This window comes from Scyliorhinus torazame, chromosome 11, assembly GCF_047496885.1.
Source record: "Scyliorhinus torazame isolate Kashiwa2021f chromosome 11, sScyTor2.1, whole genome shotgun sequence".
NCBI classification, from domain to species: domain Eukaryota; kingdom Metazoa; phylum Chordata; class Chondrichthyes; order Carcharhiniformes; family Scyliorhinidae; genus Scyliorhinus; species Scyliorhinus torazame.
Genome location: NC_092717.1, coordinates 116,295,263 through 116,314,733, shown reverse-complemented (window position 1 = coordinate 116,314,733; position 19,471 = coordinate 116,295,263). Strand labels below are relative to the sequence as shown.

Sequence of the window (19,471 nt, the reverse complement as noted above, 5' to 3'; positions counted from 1 at the left end):
TACTCTGCCATTCAACATCATCGCTGATCTTGTGACCTCCACTTTACTTTCCTTTCTGCCCTTCATAACCCTCGACTCCTTTGTCTACCAAGAATCTTTCTAACTCAGCCCTGGGTATATTCAATGACACAGCCTCCACTCTTTTCAGACAAACAGAATTCCACAGACTAATCATGCTCGGAGAGAAAATGTTCCTCCTTATCTCCGTCTTAAAAAGGAGAGCTTTTATTTTATTTTCTCCCCTAGTTTTAGAACATAGAACAGCGCAGTACAGGCCCTTCGGCCCACGATGTTGCACCGAAACAAAAGCCATCTAACCTACACTATACCATTATCATCCATATGTTTATCCAATAAACTTTCAAATGCCCTCAATGTTGGCGAGTTCACTACTGTAGCAGGTAGGGCATTCCACGGCCTCACTACTCTTTGCGTAAAGAACCTACCTTTGACCTCTGTCCTATATCTATTGCCCCTCAGTTTAAAGTTATGTCCCCTCGTGCCAGCCATTTCCATCCGCGGGAGAAGGCTCTCACTGTCCACCCTATCCAACCCCCTAATCATTTTGTATGCCTCTATTAAGTCTCCTCTTAACCTTCTTCTCTCCAACGAAAACAACCTCGAGTCCATCAGCCTTTCCTCATAAGATTTTCCCTCCATACCAGGCAACATCCTGGTAAATCTCCTCTGCACCCGCTCCAAAGCCTCCACGTCCTTCCTATAATGCGGTGACCAGAACTGTACGCAATACTCCAAATGCGGCCGTACCAGAGTTCTGTACAGCTGCAACATGACCTCCTGACTCCGGAACTCAATCTCTCTACCAATAAAGGCGAACACTCCATAGGCCTTCTTCACCACCCTATCAACCTGGGTGGCAACTTTCAGGGATCTATGTGACGAATGTGATATAAAATAGTTACTTTAGAGTTACTAGTTAATGTAATGTAGAAATAAGCCACTTTGATTCTTGCAGTTAGGGACAAAGGAATTTGAGACCGCATGGAAAAAGCAGGAAGAGGTGGGTCTATGAGAGTGATGCTGCATTGATAGGGGCCAGAGAAAGGGATTGGAAGTGAGCCAATCAGAATAGATCGAACAGGTCAGGAGGGACATAGGCTGACCTATGTCCGTCGAGTATGTGAAACTTGATACCATTTGAATTGATTTTGCAGAGATCCCTTTGTCTTTTAGTTCAGTCGTTTTCTGGGATGTAAGAAGCTGGATGTCTCTTACATTTCTGTAAGATGATTCAAGCTTGCAAGCTAAATAAATAACTTCTGTTTACGTGCGAATCCGTCTCAACTTTTATTGAGGCCAGACTGACAGAGAAAGAAATTTGGGAATCAACATATGTACATGGACACCTAGATCCCTCTGCTCATCCACACTTTCAAGAACTTTACCATTAGCCAAATATTCCGCATTCCTGTTATTCCTTCCAAAGTGAATCACCTCATACTTCTCTACATTAAACTCCATTTGCCACCTCTCAGCCCAGCTCTGCAGCTTACCTATATCCCTCTGTAACCTGCTACTTCCTTCCACACTATCGACAACACCACCGACTTTAGTATCATCTGCAAATTTACTCACCCACCCTTCTGCGCCTTCCTCTAGGTCATTGATAAAAATGACAAACAGCAACGGCCCCAGAACAGATCCTTGTGGTACTCCACTTGTGACTGAACTCCATTCTGAACATTTCCCATCAACCACCACCCTCTGTCTTCTTTCAGCTAGCCAATTTCTGATCCACATCTCTAAATCACCCTCAATCCCCAGCCTCCGTATTTTCTGCAATAGCCTACCGTGGGGAACCTTATCAAACGCTTTGCTGAAATCCATATACACCACATCAACCGCTCTACCCTCGTCTACCTGTTCAGTCACCTTCTCAAAGAACTCAATAAGGTTTGTGAGGCATGACCTACCCTTCACAAAGCCATGCTGACTATCCCTGATCATATTATTCCTATCTAGATGATTATAAATCTTGTCTCTTATAATCCCCTCCAAGACTTTACCCACTACAGACGTGAGGCTCACCGGTCTATAGTTGCCGGGGTTGTCTCTGCTCCCCTTTTTGAACAAAGGGACCACATTTGCTATCCTCCAGTCCTCTGGCACTATTCCTGTAGCCAATGATGACATAAAAATCAAAGCCAATGGTCCAGCAATCTCTTCCCTGGCCTCCCAGAGAATCCTAGGATAAATCCCATCAGGTCCCGGGGACTTATCTATTTTCAGCCTGTCCAGAATTGCCAACACCTCTTCCCTACGTACCTCAATGCCATCTAATCTATTTACCTGGAGCTCAGCATTCTCCTCCACAACATTATCTTTTTCCTGAGTGAATACTGACGAAAAATATTCATTTAGTATCTCGCCTATCTCTTCAGACTCTACACACAACTTCCCATCCCTGTCCTTGACTGGTCCTACTCTTTCCCTAGTCATTCGCTTATTCCTGACATACCTATAGAAAGCTTTTGGGTTTTCCTTGATCCTTCCTGCCAAATACTTCTCATGTCCCCTCCTTGCTCGTCTTAGCTCTCTCTTTAGATCCTTCCTCGCTACCTTGTAACTATCCATCGCCCCAACTGAAACTTCACACCTCATCTTCACATAGGCCTCCTTCTTCCTCTTAACAAGAGATTCCACTTCTTTGGTAAACCATGGTTCCCTCGCTCGGCATCTTCCTCCCTGCCTGACCGGTACATACTTATCAAGAACACGCAGTAGCTGATCCTTGAACAAGCCCCACTTGTCCAGTGTGCCCAACACTTGCAGCCTACTTCTCCACCTTATCCCCCCCAAGTCACGTCTAATGGCATCATAATTGCCCTTCCCCCAGCTATAACTCTTGCCCTGCGGTGTATACTTATCCCTTTCCATCCTTAACGTAAACGTCACCGAATTGTGGTCACTGTCCCCAAAGTGCTCACCTACCTCCAAATCCAACACCTGGCCTGGTTCATTACCCAAAACCAAATCCAATGTGGTTTTGGTCTCTTCCAAAAGAGGAAACATTCTCCTGTTGTCCACTTTATCAAGTCCCCTCAGGATTTTATGTCTCAATAAGATCACCTCTCATTCTTCTAAATGCCAATGGGTAAAGACCCAATGTGTTCAACCTTTTGGTTTCCTCCCACAACTCCCGAAAGGCATGCCGTTAGATAATTTGGACTTTCTGAACTCTCCCTGTGAACCCGAACAAATGCTGGAATGTGGCGACTAGGAGCTTTACATAGTAACTTCATTGCAGTGTTAATATAAGCCTACTTGTGACAATAAAGATTATTATTATTACTACAAGATAAGACCTTCCTCCCAGGAATCAATTGAATGAACTTTTTCTGAATTGCTAATGTAATAATATCCTTTTTCAAACAAGGGGACCAAAACTGTACACGATACTCCAGGACGTGGTCTTACCAACACCCTGTAAAACTGTAGTACAACTTCCCTACTTTGATATTCCATTCCCCTTGCAATAAATGACAACACCCCATTTGCCTTCAAAAATCAGATGACAGGTCTGTAAACTTTGTGATTCATGTACCAGGACACCCAGATCCCTCTATGAAACTGGGTTTTACAATCTCTTTCCATTTACATAGTTTGCGGCTTTTCTATTCTTCCTGTCAAAATAAGTTTCCTACCAACCTTGGTGTCACTTTCCTACCTACCTTGGTGTCATTGGCAAATTTTTGGTAATTACCAGAGGTAATGGCATAGGATCAGGATGGAGAGTCATTGCAAGTGATGCTCTGGCTACAATTAGATAGATAAGAAAGAAGCCACGTGAGAGAAGCAAATTGGGTGACATTGGAGAAGCATTATGTGGTCAACCAAGCCTCCTCCTGTACCCCAAAGGATCTAACCTTGTCCCGGTCATCATTTCTCATCTACATGCTGATCCTTGGAGAAATTATCTGAAAGCACAGTATTAGTCTTTCCACACGTAGAGCTTGGTATTATCATGTCGTCAAAGGCTGCAGGCAGATAAGAAGGATGAAGAGGAATTAAATTTTGATAAGCAATTATTTTTCTTCTTTTAACCATTTTATTGTGCATCTAAACAAGATGTTTCCAGAATCTTATACAAATAAGGGTTGTTTTTTTAAACTGAATTTAAAACTCTCAAAAAAAATACAATTCTGAGAAAGCATGTGATTTTGTGTATGTTTATTGTAGTTAACTATGAATTGAAAAGTCTAAGTTCTGCTAGTGAGTTATCAAACTATGTTGCTAGCTTATTCACAATCCTTCACATAGCCAGGCACTGCACAGCCTCCCAGCACCTTAGTTTGCCTCTGCTACAAATCTGAAGCATGCTACTAGGTATTTTATTCCAATAGATAAAGAGGATTTGAAATCAATATTAAAACATAAATCAATGTCCAGGTCTACATAGGGAAGATAAGAGTTGGAGCAGAATGCAATTTACACTAAAGATTCCTCAATCTTATGTACCAATCTTGGGGAATTGCGATAAGCAGAGCTTGTACTGAATGTTGCAAATCACACTGACTGAAGTTTACCAAAAAGTACCAAATTACATAAGCACGACTTGGGCTCAGTGATAATTGCTACAAGCTTACATTTCCAAATGAATCTTGCAACATTGTGAATGGACTTGCATAATCAGAGCACCAACGAACAGAACTTCCTAATTTCCTTTTCAGTCCCATTATTTAACAGCATTCAGCATTATGTACATAAAGTTCATCTTTTTTTATACAAGTCAAGTATTGCCCATTTGTCGATTATCAGACTGAAATCAGAGCCATTTACTGGTTAACCGTGGCATTGATTTTCTTGAACAGGTGCACAATGAGCACAATATTTTGGAGTACCTGCACTTCCTGGTGGCTGTTGGAGATATTGGGTCTAGGAACTGGGTCAGCAGGGTTATTTGAACTTTCCAGGCAGAAACATCATTAACGACAGGTGTGGTAGCGTCAGATGATCTTTGTTATTAGCTCATATATTCTGGGCACCTTCAGAAGACTTGCAGTGCAGTTCCAATTCCAGCATTCAAAAATGTGTTTTCCCACATCTGCTGTCTTCACATTATCTTAAAAGTTCATATTCTGTGATTGAATAGTGCTGCACTTCCATAGCCAGGATGCCAACTGCAATCCAAATTTCCCTGCGGTTTGTCTTCCAGGAGGCTGGTCAGAGGGTATAGTTCTGCCATGCAGTAGGTAAAGGAACTAAAAGAATGATGTGGGTAAAGAAATAAGTGTTGAATGGATGTAGATTTGCTTCATGCAGCTTTCAGAAGCAGCAAGGAGGGCGGTGGTTGTTCACCTGCATCTATCTCCAAACATTACTGCAGGGGGTGACGCATACTAAATGCAGCCTTCACTGGTTAAGGGTGAAGGATTATGAGCATTGTACAACAAGTGAAGCAAAAAAACTACCTAACTTCTTTAAAAAGCCAAACACAAGAACACGATCAGCCCGACCATTGTGCAGAACAGGACTGGAATCTGGGGTATGTGCCAGAATATTATGGGAGTAGTTTATCCCTGAACTGCACCCAGTGCCACAGCAGGAAATGAAATTACTGCACCCTTGTCATACAATAAAGGTGGATACTGAAAATTGAACAGGCTTGGGTGCAGCCTTAAACAAGAGCAGAATAGGAGCAAATGATTAATGTCCATCTTTTCTCTGCATTGCACCCATTTTGGAGCAATATTTAGAAGCAGAGAAAGGGTGCCCCCATAAGCATCAGTGACAGCCCAGTTGGTAACATTCACCTCTGAATCACAGGGCTTCAGACACGAGTCCTACTCCAGGGACTGAAGCACAAAAATCAAGGCGGATTGATGTTCCAGTGCAGTATCGAAGGGAGCATGGCACTGTTGGAGATGCCGGCTTTCAAATGAGACATTTAACCGAGGTGCCATCTTCCTGCTTGGGTGAATGTAAAATATCCATTGGCACTATATTGAAGTGGAGGGAGTTATCCCCAGGGTCCTGGCTAATATTTAATTCTCAAACAATATCACACATGATCTTGCTGTTTGGGCACTGCCATATTTCCTCGCATATTAGTAAATACGCTTCAAAAATTCCATAATTGGCTGTTAAATACAGAGACATTTAATGATGTATTTCTCATGAAAACGTGCTATATAAATGCAAGCCTTAATTGTCTCTTAAGTGGAAGCTGATAAGTGTTTTGACGGCTGGAGTGAGAAAAAGATTTTTTTTTTCAAATATCAAAATTGACAGAGTACAAAACGGCATCAAACCAGAATTTGATTTTAAGACCAACAAATAATTACTTGAAGAATTACTGGTTCGAGAGACTCGGATTGATTCATATATGTGCAGTTTTTCAAGCTGGCTAAACTCAAATGTTACTGAAATAAGTGCAATCGTGGTTAGCACTGCTGCCTCACATCGCCAGGTACCTGGATTCAATCCCAGCCTTGGGTCATTGTCTGTGTGGAGTTTGCATTTTCTCTCGTGTCAGCGTGAGCTTCCTCCGGATGCTCCGGTTTCCTCCCATAGTCCAAAGATGTGCGGGTTAGGTGGAATGGCCACGATAAAAAAGATTGTCCCTTTGTGTACAGGTTAAGTGGCGTTATGGGAGAGTGGGTCTATATAGGGAGCTCTTTCAAAGAACAAAGAACAATACAGCACAGGAACAGGCCCTTCGGCCCTCCAAGCCTGTACCGGTCATTATACCAATCTTAGCTAAAACCCCAAAGAACAAAACAACACAGGAAGGGTCAGAGGGCTGGTGCAGACCAAATTACCTCTTTCTGCACTGTACAGATTCTATGATTCTAAACAGAACACTGGAAAGATCTGTCTTGAGTTTGGAGCTCTGTGTTACTGGGCACCTTCTACAAAGATATCATTGGTTAAATGGTCTTCTGAAGATTAAAAATGCAGAGCCAATATAAATTGGCATTATCTACAGGATGAGATTTTGGCATTGCATGCAGCTCCATTTTTCCATCATGATTTTCCTTGTTATCTCATTTTGCAAGTTGGATATATCTTTACAGCTACAGGATTCTTAAAACTTGCGAAAAGCCAAGAATCCCTCAGGAGCATACCTGGGCTGCAAATTTTACTATTCAATTGTTATAAAATCACAACAGGATCAAGAATCCCGAAGGTTGTGTTGCCTACCTGGTGCTTGGGTTCGGGACATCTCATCTGGGCTGCAGAGGAACTTGGGAGTGAGAGGGTAAAGATCCAGTTCTCATGATCCACGGAGGTACCAACAACAAGGTAGACCAAGGATAGAGGTTATGCTATGGGAATATGAACCAATGACATAAGTAGAACAAGGTCAGAGGTTCAGCTAAGGGAGTATGAACCAATGACATAGGTCCAACAAGGACAGAGGTTCTGCTAAGGGAGTATGAACCAATGACATAGGTCCAACAAGGACAGAGGTTCTGCTAAGGGAGTTTGAATAGCTAGGAGCTAAATTAAAAAGCAGACCCAATAAAGGTAATAATCTCTGCATTACTACCTAAGCCACAAGCTAATTGGGATAGGGTCAATAAGGTTAAGGAGGTAAATGCCTGGCTCAAAGATTGGTGTGGGAGGAATGGGTTTTGAGTTCATGGGACATTGGCACGAGTACTAGAGAAGAGGGGCCTGTTCCGGTGGGACGGTCTTTATTTGAATCATACTGGGACTAGAGTCCTGGTGAATCGCATAACTAGGGGTGTAGATAGGGCTTCAAACTAAATGGGAGCAGGGGGGGACGGGGGGGAAATAAGAGTTTCCAGACCAAATTATAGAAGAGAGCATAGAATGTGGAAGGAATCTAACTTCAGGCAGAGCAAAAAAGGTGACAAATACGAGAAGGGAGGTGGTCAATGCAGGACTGAGGATGTTGTTCCTAAATGCACACAGTATAGGGAAGGTAAATGAGCTTGGCCGGAACAATGTTGTGGCATCACAGAGACGGCAAGGGATCTGGGATGGGGTCTAAATATCCAAGGATGTGTGTCCTATCTAAAGGACAGGCAAAAGGGCAGGGGTTGCATTGTAGGTAAGGAATGGAGGTAAATCGATAACAAGATACGACATTGGATCAGTGGCATAGAATCTGTGCGGGTAGAGGTTGAGGAATCGCAGAGGTAGAAAGACCCTAATGGGAATTACGTACAGGCCCCCTAGCAGTAGTCAGGATGCGGGGCAGAAAAATTAGGAGATTGAAAAGGCACATAAGAAAGGCAATATTATAATAGTCATGAGGGACTTTAATATGCAGGTGAACTGGGAAAAATCAGGTTGGTAGTGGATCCCAAGAAAAGGAATCTGTGGAATGTCCACAAGATGGCTTTAGGAGCAGCTTGTGGCAGAGCCTACTGGGAACAGGCAATTCTGGATTTGGTGATGTGTAATGAGGCAGACTTGATTAAGGATCTTAAGGTGAAGGAACCCTTCGGGGGCAGTGACATCAATATGATAAAATTTACTCTGCAGTTTGAGAGGGAGATGCGGGAAATCAGACGTAACCCTGCAGTTTGAGGTGAAGAAGCTGGAATCAGTTGGAACGGTATTACAATTAAATAAAAGTAACTACAATTAAATAAAAATAACTACTAAGACATGAGGGAGGAGCTGGCCAGAGTTGACTGGAAAAGGAGCCTAGCAGGGAAGACAGTGGAACATCAATGGTAAGAGTTTTGGGGGGTTATTCGGGAGGTGCAACAGAAATTCATCCCAAGGGGGAGGAAACATGCTAAGAGGAGGACAAGGCATCCATGGCTGATGAGGGAAGTCAAGGTAAAGCAAAAATCAAAAGAAAAAGCATACAGAGAGGCGAGGATTACTGGGAAGCCTTTAAAAGTGAAAAGAGGACAACTAAGAAAGCAATGGGAGTGGGGGCGGAGAAAGAAGATGAAGGAGGAGTGCAAGCGAGCTATGCATCAGGGATCGGTGCTGGGACCACAACTTTTGACAACATACATTAACGAGACATTAATGATCTGGAAGCAGGAACTGAGAGCACTGTTGCTAAGTTTACAGATGATACAAAGATATGCAGAGGGATAGGTAGTTTTGAGGAAGTGGTGGGGGGGGGGGGCGGGGGGGGGGGGGGGGGGGGCTGCAGAAGGACTTGGATAGGCTCGGAAAAGGTGGGCAAAGTGGCAGATATAAAACAATGTGGAAAAGCGTGAGGGTACGCACTTTGGAAATGGAATGGAAACATAGACTATTTTCTAAATGGGGAAATGCTTAGGAAATTAGAAGCACAAAGGGACTTCGGAGTCCTTGTTAAAGATTCCTCTTAAGGTTAACATGCAGATTCAGTCGGCAGTTAGGGAGGCAAATGCAATGTTGGCATTCATGTTGAGAGGGCTAGAAAACAAGAGCAAGGATGTACTTCTGAGACTGTATAACGCTCTAGTCAGATCCCATGTGGAGCATTGTGAGCAGTTTTTGGCCCTGTATCCAAGGAAGGATGTGATGGCCTTGGAATGGGTCCATAGGAGGTTCACAAGAATGATCCCTGGAATGAAAAGCTTGTCAGATGAGGACCGGTTGAGGACTCTGGGACTGTACTCATTGGAGTTAGAAGGATGAGGGGAAATCTGATTGAAACTACAGGATATTGCGATGACTGGATAGAGTGGATGTGGAGGGGATGTTTCCACTTGCAGGAAAACCTAGAACCAGAGGGCACAACCTCAGACTTAAGGGACGATCCTTTAAAACAGAGATGAGGAGGAATTTCTTCAGCCAGAGGGTGGTGAATCTGTGGAATTATTTGCCGCAGAAGGATATGGAGTCCAAATCACGGAGTGTCTTTCAGACAGAGATAGACAGGTGCTTGATTAATAAAGGTGTCAGGGGTTATGGGGATGAGAAAAATATCAGCCATGCTTGAATGGTGGAGTGGATTTGATGGGCCGAATGGCCTAATTCTGCTCCTATGTCTTATGGTTTTAACAGCGTACTCCCACGCTCTCCCCCATACCCTTTGTCAACTTTAGACTCTAGAAATCTATTTCCTCAAATTGATTCAGTGACTTGGCCTCCACAGCCTTCTGTGTCTAATCTAATCTTTATTAGTGTCACACTTCGGCACCTGTTCGGGTACACTGAAGGAGAATTCAAACTATCTAATTCACCTACACAGGCACGTCTTTCGGAGGCAACGGGAGCATCCGGAGGAAACCCACGCAGTCACAGGGAGAACATGCAAACTCCACACAGACAGTGACCCAACCGGGAATCGAATGCAGGTCCCTGGCTCTCCTAAAACTCTACCCCATAACTAAGACCGTGCCACGACCCTTGTACCGTGACCCTTGTTCTGAGGACACACACACACACGCGCACGCACGCGCACACACACACACACACACACACACAGTACCTAGGAGCTTGGGCTACCTATAGTTACCTCTTGCTTTCTGCATGGCAATGTCTCAGCCAAATATCAACTTGCCAACCAACCAGCAACCTTTTCATCTCAAAGTATAAAGTGTTACGACTGTTTGAAATTTGCCATTTTTGCATTTATTCTGATGTGTGCAAGTTGAAAAGCTTATGCAACATTCGAGCTTGGTAAAGAAAATGTTAACACAGCAATGACGTTGAACATTTAATAACTGTATTAAACTGGCTCAGAACATACAAGCAGATAGTAAAAGCTTCTACAAATATATAAGATAAAAAAAGAGTGGCTAAGGTAAATATTGGTCCTTTGGAAGATGAGAAGGGAGATTTAATAATAGGAGACGGGGAAATGGCTGAGGAGCTGAACAGGTTTTTTGGGTCAGTCTTCACAGCGGAGGACACAAATAACATGCCAGTGACTGATGGAAATAAAGATATGATAGGTGAGGACTTTGAGATGATTGTAATCACTAAGGAGGCAGTATTGGGCAAGCTAATGGGGTTAAAGGTAGACAAGTCTCCTGGCCCTGATGGGATGCATCCCAGAGTGTTAAAAGAGATGGCTAGGGAAATTGTAAACGCACTAGTGATAATTTATCAAAATTCACTAGACTCTGGGGTGGTCCCAGAGGATTGGAAAGTAGCAAACGTGACACCACTGTTTAAAAAAGGAGGTCGGCAGAAAGCGGGTAATTATAGGCCGGTAAGCTTAACTTCGGTTGTAGGGAAAATGCTGGAATCTATCATTAAGGAGGAAAAAGCGGAGCACCTGGAGGGAAATTGTCCCATTGGGAAGACGCAGCATGGGTTCACAAAGGGTAGGTTGTGTCTGACTAATTTGGTAGAATTTTTTGAGGACGTTACCAGTGCAGTCGATAACGGGGAGCCAATGGATGTGGTATATCTGGATTTCCAGAAAGCTTTTGACAAGGTGCCACACAAAAGGTTGCTGCATAAACTAAAGATGCATGGCATTGAGGGTAAAGTGGTAGCATGGGTAGAGGATTGGTTAACTAACAGAAAGCAGAGAGTGGGGATAAATGGGTGTTTCTCTGGTTGGCAACCTGTAACTAGTGGGGTCCCTCAAGGATCAGTGTTGGGCCCGCAGTTGTTCACAATTTACATAGACGATTTGGAGTTGAGGACCAAGTGCAATGTGTCAAAGTTTGCAGACGACACTAAGATGTGTGGTAACGCAAAAAGTGCAGAGGATACCGGAAGTCTGCAGAAGGATTTGGATAGGTTAGGTGAATGGGCTAGGGTCTGGCAGATGGAATTCAATGTTGCCAAGTGTGAGGCTATCCATTTTGGGAGGAATAACAGCAGAATGGATTATTATTTAAACGGTAAGATGTTAAAACATGCTGCTGTGCAGAGGGACCTGGGTGTGCTGGTGCACGAGTCGCAAAAAGTTGGTGTGCAGGTGCAACAGGTGATTAAGAAGGCTAATCGAGTTTTGTCTTTCGTTGCTAGAGGGATGGAGTTCAAGACTAGGGAGGTTATGCTGCAATTGTATAGGGTGTTGGTGAGGCCGCATCTGGAGTATTGTGTTCAGTTTTGGTCTGCTGACCTGAGAAAGGACATATTGACACTGGAGGGAGTGCAGAGGAGATTCACTAGGTTGATCCCAGAGTTGAGGGGATTAGATTATGATGAGAGGTTGAGTAGACTGGGACTGTGCTCATTGGAGTTCTTATTGAAACATATAAAATTATGAAGGGAATAGGATAGATGCGGGCAGGTTGTTTCCACTGGTTGGGGAAAGCAGAACTAGGGGGCATAGCCTCAAAATAAGGGGAAGTAGATTTAGGATGGAGTGTAGGAGGAACTTCTTCACCCAAAGGGTTGTGAATCTCTGGAATTCCTTGCCCAGTGAAGCAGTTGAGGCTCCTTCTTTCAACGTTTTTAAGAAAAAGATAGATACCTTTCTAAAGAATAAAGGGATTCGGGGATATGGTGTATGGGCCGGAGAGTGGAGCTGAGTCCACAAAGATCAGCCATGATCTCATTGAATGGCGGAGCAGGCGCGAGGGGCCAGATGGCCTACTCCTGCTCCTAGTTCTTATGTTCTTATGTATTGGTGGTGCAGTTAATGCGGCAGCAGAGTCAAATAGTAGTGCAAAATACTATAATTCTCAGCAACGGAGTCATTCCTAAAATCCACAGGAAACCAGGACTAAATTAAAATGCATTGTTCCAAATAATCACCTTGGACTTGAAACATTAACTGTCTCTCTCCACAGTTGCAGCCAGACCGGTTCTTTTAGTATTTCCGGTTTTAATTTCAGAGTTCCAGCATTTTACTCCTATTGAAATGCATTGGTGTTCTTGAAACTATGCGCTATATTGCAAAGTCAAAAGCACGTGGGTGGAGAGGAAGAAAGCAAAATATCACCACTTTTCTGATTCATGTTGGACAGTCATGAAGCAAAATACTTTAAAAATTTGTTTTATAACTACAGTAAAAAATCTGAAAGTAAACATAATCCATACAGGATTATACATTCTCCCAGATTAATCAGTGTGGTAGTATGTATTGGGGGTCATGTGGGACTGGAAGCCCTAATGTCATTGGCTGACAGATCCCGGGTCCTGGTTGGCCGTTGACCTGTAGCTCCGCCCTGAAGGCGGAGTATAAGAAGCCGGAGTCTTCCCCCGCAGGCCAGTTTACTATCGAGCTGCGGGGGAACACACACGCTTAATAAAGCCTCATCGACTTCACTCTATTCGTCTCACGGAGTCTTTGTGCGCTACAATTTATTAAGCGTGCCTAAAAAGGACTATGGAGCTCAGGATCATTCCGGAATGCCTGAGGATCAGCCCCCACGCAGTGAATGCGGCAGCAGCCTTCAAGCACTGGCAGACTTGCTTCGAGGCCTACCTCAGAACGACCACCGGCCGGGTCACAGAAGACCAAAAACTGCAGGTCCTGCACTCGAGGGTGAGCACGGAGATTTTCTCCCTCATCGAAGACGTGGAGGTTTTCCAGACGGCGTTCGCAGCACTGAAAAGTCTCTATGTCCGCCCAGTTAACCAAATCTACGCTCGCTACCAGCTCGCGACGAGACGGCAAGCTCCCGGAGTATCGATGGACGAATTCTACGCCGCGCTGCTGATTTTGGGACGAGCCTGCAGCTGCCCGTCGGTGAACGCAAACGAACACACGGACATGTTAATGCGCGATGCTTTTGTGGCAGGTATGCAATCCTCCCAAATCCGCCAAAGACGTCTAGAAAAAGAGTCGCTAGGACTCTCAGAGGCACGGGCCCTAGCAGCCTCCCTAGACGTGGCCACGCGTAATACCCGCGCCTACGGCCCCGACCGCGCGGCAGCCCATTGGGCCCCGTACGTACCCGTCGCGGGAAACCCTCTACCCCCCCCCCCGGACACCCCACAGGCTTGCGCGGTCCAAACGCCGAGTCACACCGGGGGCGCCCGCTGTTATTTCTGCGGCCAGGCGAAACACCCCCGACAGCGCTGCCCGGCCCGCGCAGCTATCTGCAAAAGCTGCGGGAAAAAGGGCCATTATGCGGTTGTGTGCCGGTCCCGCGAGGTCACCGCTGTCCCGGGAGAACAGGGAGCCCTGCAAGCAGTTTACGCGCCCCAACCCCCCCAGCACGCCATGTACGACCCGCAGGCGCAGCCGCTCTGGGTCCCGACCACCGCGGTCCCGGGAGAACAGGGAGCCCTGCACGCCGCTTACGCTCCCCAACCCCCCTCCCCGCAGCCCATGTATGACCCGCCGCCGGCGCTACCGCTTTGGGTCCCGGCCAACACTCTCCACGGAGAGGAGGGAGTTTTGCGCATCCCTAACACCCCCCCAACCCCCACCCCGCGCCCCACGCCTGACCCGCCGGCGCCACCTACTTGGGCCCCGACCACCGCTGTGCCCGGTGAGGGAGCTCCGCGCGGTCCTAGCGCTCACGGTCCTAGCGCTCGCGGTCCTAGCGCTCCCCAGCCCCCCCAGCGCACCATGTGCGACCCACAGACGCCGCCATTTTGGGTCCCGGCCATCACGAGGGGAGGAGGGGCGCCGCCATCTTGTGACCCCCCAGCCACGTGCGATGTATGGGGGCGGCCATTTTGTCCATCCCCGACGCCATCTTGGACGGCAACAGCGGACCCCACTCCACTACTACAACCACGTCTCACTTCAATTACGCTCGATCAAGCTCGGCCCCGGACACTCCAGATGACGACGACAACGGTGCTAATAAACGGCCACGAGACGCCATGCCTAGTCGACTCCGGGAGCACGGAGAGCTTTATACACCCCGACACGGTAAGACGCTGTTCCTTGACCACCTATCCCAGCGCACAAAAGATTTCCCTAGCTGCAGGATCCCACTCCGTACAGATCCAGGGATTCTGCATAGTTACCCTAACGGTGCAGGGGAGGGAGTTCAAAAACTACAAACTAAACGTCCTTCCCCAACTCTGCGCCCCCACCTTGCTGGGATTAGATTTCCAATGCAATCTACAGAGCCTTACGTTCAAATTCGGCGGCCCAATACCCCCACTCACTATCTGCAGCCTCGCAACCCTCAAGGTGCAACCCCCGTCCTTGTTTGCGAACCTCACCCCGGATTGCAAACCCGTCGCCACTAGGAGCAGAGGGTACAGCGCCCAGGACCGGACCTTCATTCGGTCCAAAGTCCAGTGCTCCCCAGCCCCCCCAGCGCACCATGTGCGACCCACAGACGCCGCCATTTTGGGTCCCGGCCACCACGAGGGGAGGAGGGGCGCCGCCATCTTGGACCGCCCCAGACCTGTACGACGCGTGGGGGCGGCCATTTTGTCCACCCCCGCCGCCATCTTGTGACCCCCAGCCACGTGCGATGTATGGGGGCGGCCATTTTGTCCATCCCCGACGCCATCTTGGACGGCAACAACGGACCCCACTCCACTACTACAACCAGTGGAGTGTAGTAACCATTCCACTACTAAAGTGGAGGGCATAATCCACTTTATTATGCTACTAAAGGAGGGCATAATCCAGGCCAGCAATAGTCCCTGGAGAGCGCAGGTGGTAGTAGTGAAGACAGGAGAGAAACAAAGGATGGTCATTGACTATAGCCAGACCATCAACAGGTACACACAACTAGACGCGTACCCTCTCCCCCGCATATCCGACATGGTCAACCGGATTGCCCAATATAAAGTCTTCTCCACCGTGGACCTCAAGTCCGCCTACCATCAGCTCCCCATCCGCCCAAGTGACCGCAAGTACACAGCCTTAGAGGCAGACGGGCGATTATACCATTTCCTACGGGTCCCTTTTGGCGTCACAAACGGGGTCTCGGTCTTCCAACGGGAGATGGACCGAATGGTTGATCAACATGGGTTGCGGGCCACGTTCCCGTATCTCGACAATGTAACCATCTGCGGCCACGATCAGCAGGACCTGATTAAGGCTTCCCGCCCCTTTGAACGCCTCAGTCTCGATTTCAAAGGGCCCCTCCCCTCCACCGACCGCAACGCATATTTTCTTAATGTGGTGGACGAATACTCCCGCTTCCCTTTTGCCATTCCCTGTTCTGACATGACCGCGGCCACAGTCATTAAAGCCCTGAACAGCATCTTCACACTGTTCGGTTACCCCGCATACGTCCACAGCGACAGGGGGTCCTCTTTCATGAGTGACGAGCTGCGCCAGTTCCTGCTCAGCAAGGGCATAGCCTCAAGCAGGACGACCAGCTACAACCCCCGGGGGAACGGGCAAGTAGAGAAGGAGAACGGCACGGTCTGGAAGGCCGTCCTACTGGCCCTACGGTCCAGGGACCTCCCAGTTTCACGGTGGCAGGAGGTCCTCCCGGACGCTCTCCACTCCATCCGGTCGTTATTATGTACGATGACTAATCAAACGCCTCATGAGCGTCTCCTTGTTTTCCCTAGGAGGTCCTCCTCTGGAACGTCGCTGCCGACCTGGCTGGCGGCCCCAGGACCCATCCTGCTCCGGAAGCATGTGCGGGCACATAAGGCGGACCCGTTGGTCGAAAGGGTTCACCTCCTCCATGCGAACCCCCAGTACGCCTACGTGGAGTACCCCGACGGCCGACAGGACACGGTCTCCCTGCGGGATCTGGCGCCCGCCGGCAACACGCACACCCCCCCGACACCATCAACCCAACCCCCCCCCCCTTCCTGCCACCGCCGCACCCCGCGACCACCCCCTTCCCAGGAGGATCGGTTCCCCTCCCCTCAGCACCGACCAAGAATAAAGTCCAAGCTGAAACCACAAGGCTCCTGGATGCGACAACACCGGTACAAGCACCACCACCACCGGGGCCGAGGCAATCGACACGGACGACCAGACCACCCGACCGACTCGTGGCGTCGATCTAAAACTAAATATGGACTTTTCACAAGAACATTTTGCTTTTCTTCCTATACCCTCTGTAAATAGTTGCAACAGGACAAAATTGTACAATACTGTATTGCCATGTGAATGTTTTTTTCCTCCCAGGACCAGCCCTGTAAACCCTTACCACCATACGAAGCATCACCCCGCCGGGTTCATTTTTGACAAGGGGTGAATGTGGTAGTATGTATTGGGGGTAATGTGGGACTGGAAGCCCTAATGTCATTGGCTGACAGATCCCGGGTCCTGGTTGGCCGTTGACCTCTAGCTCCGCCCTGAAGGCGGAGTATAAGAAGCCGGAGTCTTCCCCCGCAGGCCAGTTTACTATCGAGCTGCGGGGGAACAGACACGCTTAATAAAGCCTCATCGACTTCACTCTATTCGTCTCACGGAGTCTTTGTGCGCTACAATCAGCATACATTATTCCGGACTTTATAACTTTAACTCAACTGAATCAGTTGTCTGGCATAGTAAATTTAAAATATGTAACATTTATTTTATACCACAGTTTTTAAAGTTCTTGGGAGACTTCTTAAAGTTCTTGGAGAACTGAACAAACTTTTTCAGGGCAAACCAGTTTAATAAATAACTGGTTCCTGGATTTAATTTATTTTTGCCCTAATTGATTAGGTGTTGACAGCAAAAACAGAACATACAAATAGGATAGACATACCAGGATAGACACACCCAGACATCTCTAAATTCTGAATGGAGTGTATTTTCTAAAATGCACCCAATTCATTTCAAAACATTCTAACTTTTAGAAAAACAACTGAACTCTGATCCAAGTATGCAAAAACAAGTTGCAGCTTTCTATAAAGAAACAGAGGAAAGTACCAGTTCAAAATCAGATCGCAGCTCGGTACTCAGTGCAGAACAACGAGCATCAGTGTTCTCTCAATGACTCAAACTGAAGTCAGAAATCTGGATTTTGTCAAGGCATTCAGAATTTACCACTGGCAACACAGCTCTCTTCCCGTCAAAGCTCTAAGATTTCAATGTTGAATCGGTCAGTGTGAGGGCTGGGGTGGATTTTGTTGCAGTTGGTGGGTCAGGAAGAAACTCGATGTCAATTAGGCACGGACAGCTCAGAAACCCACCCTCTTCAAACTCGATCAATGGCTGCTGGAAGTGACCCTCGTTCACTTGGATCAACAGAACATGCAACAGTGCCATTCAAATGGCTGGTACAGGAAGACAATGCCTAACTTTTCTGAAGTTAACATTCAATCTACAGACCGAGACTGACGCTTTGAAAAAAAAAGACTAAACTGAAAGTACATTCAACTGGGACAATTAATGCAGCCTTAAATGATGCAGTTCAGTGAAGTTCACGAGCAGAGAATGTCTGGAAAAGTTCACCTTACACCGCAAAGTGGCTGAACGCTTCTGAGCCGCAAAAGCATTGTGCTTCCTGCCAGGCTTATCTTGCAGACGTGCGAATATCGCGGGAGGCAGTGACAGACAGGAAAGCTGACCTTACCTGCGCTTCCTGCGCATCAGACACGTGAGAAGTAAAACAACTGTAGCTGCAAGGACAAGAGCTACCGTCAGCGACATTTCCACCATGGAGCTGCGGACATCCAGTCGCTCCGCTTCGCCCTTGCTCTTCCTTCCTCTTCAACTTCAGCACGGCCGGCCGCTGACTTGATAAACCTCGCGCATGCTCCCTGCTGAAACTAGGTCTGGAAGAAAGGTTGTTGCAATCCACACAAAATCAAAGCACATAAAGATGTGAACGAGAAGGTGGCCCCGCGTTTTGGTGTGAAGGCAACGAAACTTTTGAACTCAGGGCATCTTTAGATTCATACAGGGACGGGGCGAACTGACATTGATACAGGGACTGGGGTATTTGAGACGGATACAGGGACTGGGATATTTGAGATTGATACAGGGACTGGGATATTTGAGATTGATACAGGGACTGGGGTATTTGAGATTGATACAGCGACTGGGATATTTGAGATTGATACAGGGAATGCGATATTTGAGATTGATACAGGGACTGGGGTATCTGTGCCTGATACAGGGACTGGGATATTTGAGATTGATACAGGGACTGGGGTATCTGAGACTGATACAGGGACTGGGATATTTAAGATTGATACAGGGACTGGGGTATTTGAGACTGATACAGGGACTGGGATATTTGAGATTGATACAGGGACTAGGGTATCTGACATTGATACAGGGACTGGGGTATCTGAGACTGATACAGGGACTGGGAGATTTAAGATTGATACAGGGACTGGTGTATTTGAGACTGATACAGGGACTAGAATATCTGAGATTGATACAGGGACTGGGGTATTTGAGACGGATAAAGGACTGGGGTATTTGAGATTGATACAGAGACTGGGGTATTTGAGGCTGATACAGGGACTGGGATATTTGAGATTGATACAGGGACTGGGATATTTGAGATTGATACAGGGACTGGGATATTTGAGATTGATACAGGGACTGCGATATTTGAGATTGATACAGGGACTGGGATACTTGAGATTGATACAGAGACTGGGTATCTGAGATTGATGCAGTGACTGGGGTATCTGACACTGATACAGGGACTTGAGTATCTGACATTGATACAGGGACTGGGGTATCTGAGATTGATACAGTGATTGGGGTATCTGAGATTGATACAGTGACTGGGGTATCTGAGACTGATGCAGCGACTGTTGTGTTTGAGACTGACAAAGGAAGTGG

General features: G+C 46.9%; 1 protein-coding gene across 2 annotated transcripts in view; it reads right to left on the bottom strand.

Annotated features, from left to right (window-relative positions):
* cyp7b1 (cytochrome P450, family 7, subfamily B, polypeptide 1) overlaps positions 1-18,420 on the bottom strand; it is a 328,716-nt gene extending 310,296 nt beyond the window's left edge. Inside the window, exons 1-2 of one of the 2 annotated variants that reach the window (XM_072467669.1) lie at positions 18,246-18,354; positions 3,888-3,998 (exon numbers count right to left, since the gene is read on the bottom strand). In XM_072467669.1, the coding sequence (XP_072323770.1) occupies positions 3,888-3,904 (17 nt within the window). In that variant the 5' untranslated portion in view covers positions 3,905-3,998; positions 18,246-18,354. Of the gene's footprint in view, positions 1-3,887; positions 3,999-18,245 lie in introns of both variants that reach the window. The other variant, XM_072467668.1, reaches the window with a different exon arrangement.
* Between the last annotated feature and the right edge of the window lie 1,051 nt (positions 18,421-19,471).